General features: G+C 40.4%; 1 protein-coding gene across 1 annotated transcript in view; it reads left to right on the plus strand.

The window, feature by feature from the left end:
- Positions 1–2,536, plus strand: part of POP1 (processing of precursor 1, ribonuclease P/MRP subunit (S. cerevisiae)) — a gene marked incomplete at its 5' end in the record, with an annotated part of 17,798 nt that extends 15,262 nt beyond the window's left edge. Inside the window, 3 exon segments of the mRNA XM_008947242.1 lie at positions 1–39; positions 723–1,064; positions 1,879–2,536. The exon segment at positions 1–39 is cut by the window's left edge and continues 29 nt beyond it. Of these exon segments, the coding sequence (XP_008945490.1) occupies positions 1–39; positions 723–1,064; positions 1,879–2,536 (1,039 nt within the window).
- Between the last annotated feature and the right edge of the window lie 239 nt (positions 2,537–2,775).

A 2,775-nucleotide genomic window follows, 5' to 3' on the forward strand; every position in this document is an offset into this window, starting at 1 on the left:
CAAAGAACTGGAAGCTGATCTTCTTGAAAAATTCAAACGGTAATATTAACTTAAAAATTGATTGCAAGAATGAAAAAATGAATACTGCTTAAAATACTCCCTTAATTATCTGTTGTTGTGTTCATTTAGACTTGGAGTTCATTGAGATCTTTCACTAGCTTTTTAAATCCTAGTAGTATGTAGAAGAAGCCTAGATATATTTAACAGGAAAGCTCTGCTAAACAGGGCATATATGTTAAATAAAACCTTCTATTCCCAGATAGGTGGTCAATTATAAGGCTATAACAGTGCTGCATAACAATAAAATAATCTATTTCAGGCTCTCTTAGCAGCAAATGAGGATGAGCATACAGTGATTATGGAGTATTTGGAAGTGTCTGCTGCAGCAGCTGATGCTGGTTCCCCTTCCAGCTAGGAGGGGGAAGTGGGAGAAGTTTAGAGAGAAATGTGGTGGTCCATCACAGTACATAGAAATATCCAGTATGGCTGAAAGGAAATGGTGGTCAGAAATACAGTAGCGTTGTCTGGTAGTAAACTTAAAAATTCTTGTTCAATGGGATTACAAAGGAAATGCACAGTTAACTTGCTGTTCTAAATACTTGTTTTTGAAAACAGAAAACATTATTAGACCAACAGGACAAAGGAGACAGCCTTTTGAAGTGCTGGGGGCTGAGTAAGGGCCCAGGAAACAAATATTTTTACTTACTTGATTTATCATTTAGACATCCACCTGCAAAAAGGGCAAATTATGTCAAGCTGGGCACTCTGTCCCCTTTCATCTGTCCTTGGGGGCAGCTGACAAAGAACTGGGAAGGAAGAATGAAAGCTCTGGGAGAATTTGTATGTCCTCCTTCCCCACACCCTGAGCACTGCACAACTGAAGGGCAGAGCTTTTGTGACCCCAAAGCAGAAGTGGAGAAGGAAGCTGCCCCTGAGACTGGTGAGCTGGAGAAGACCGTGGAAATAACAAGCTCTGAAGGTACCCTAAAGACAGAGGATGTTACAGGCACCCGAGACTTTGGTGTGAAAGATGAAACTATAACAAGTGACTTTATTGTCCTCAGGTACGTCAACACGACACCCTCTCATGAATAGTTATTTTTTTGTGGGGAGTTACTGAACTGGGGAGAGGAACAGCTCAGCCTTGGTTAAGATGAGAGAATTATTTGATCCAAATACAGTGAGGAGGTTAAATAGTTTTGTTGTGGATGAGAATTAGCTCTTGAATGGAAGCCTTCCTCCTGCTTTTCCCAGCAGATTTGACTAGATGAAGTAAATTTCTTAAATTATCTTAAATTTAACACTCTTCAGTTTAGTGTGTTCTTGGAGTTGGCAATCAAGGTGGATGGAGCTTTTAGAGGCAAATGTTTGTGATTTTAAAGCTTGCTGTGCAGATGAGCTTGCATTCTCTTTTGCAGTACATCATCACAGGTGGCTCTTGCACTGCTTAGTGAGGTCTGTAAAGAAAAGAGAGAATCCCCTGCATTCCACTGCAACGCATGAGGGCAGCAGCAGTGTTTGGAAAGTGCCTGAATGCAGGTCTTACATTTTTGTGTAGTTATCGGGGAAGAAAACATTGGTAGTTCTGGACTGCATTAATGTCACTGGTGGTTTAGAGCATTTGTGATTTACAAATCAGAAGTTTTGGGGCTTTTATCAAGGAACGTCTGAAGAATATTCTGAAGAAATAGTTGTGCACATGAATTCCACTCGCCCATGTTCTTTTTGTGCTAAGAGTGGTAGAAGTAACAGCTTGGAAGGTTACAGAAAGTCCAGGACTTTTTAAGATTGTGCTTTCGTAAGTATGTGGGGTGCCAGGTTTTCGTTATACTACCTAGTTAACTATACTTGAAGTTTATTTTTAAAAATTTTTAACAGGAGTGAGAAACTACTAATGCAGTTATCAGCTTGGTGCTATCCTTCTGCTGGAAAAGATCGGCGAGTCCGCCTGATTTCACGGCTGGGACAGAAACAAATGACTGAAGATGTTTTTTTACCAATCTTGATGAGCTATCCAAGGGCTCTTATATGGGTCAACTTGTCTCTCTTGAGAAAGGGGAAACCTGAATTACATGCCATGATTTGCATCCCAACAAAAGATGACTTGCTGCATCTAAGCAAAGACAAACTCTTCTGTGGTCCTCAAGAACCCAAACATCGTGACATATTCAAGCACAGGGTACAGAAACAAAAAGAAGAGAAGAAGAAGAAAAAGGATAACATGAAGGCTCTAGAAGGTGACCCTCCGAGCATGCCAGATAAAGAAACAACTGAGGAGCATGAAGACCTCATTCTTGGTCTTTGGTCAGATGCTCTCCCAGATGTTACTTCCCACTGCTCCAGAACTCTCTTGGGATATGTCACTCGAGGGGATTTTTCGTTGGCTGTGGGCTGTGGTGAAGCACTGGGGTTTGTTAGTTTGACAGGGTTAATTTATATGTTACACAACCAGCCAGCAGATAAAAAAGGTCTCGTTTTGTTAAGAACTCCAGCATCTTTACAGTACAGATTTGCAAGACTTACCATTGAGGTTTAAGTGCTGTTGCAATACAGTGGAATGCCAAAAATACCAAAGAATGTTTTCTGTGGCCTTTCTGATATGTCTCAAATCTGAGGTGATTCTGAGCCCAAACAACATCTTGAGGATTGTGAAGTAACTAAAAAGCTTTATAGCATTATTAATGGGAATAACTAATGCATAAGCCAACCTAGCATTACTTATGATGTCTACATTGCTAAAGATTTCTAGCAGTGTCTCATCCATTATTGTGATCT

Source organism: Merops nubicus, unplaced genomic scaffold, assembly GCF_000691845.1.
Source record: "Merops nubicus isolate BGI_N331 unplaced genomic scaffold, ASM69184v1 scaffold4429, whole genome shotgun sequence".
Lineage (NCBI taxonomy): Eukaryota > Metazoa > Chordata > Aves > Coraciiformes > Meropidae > Merops > Merops nubicus.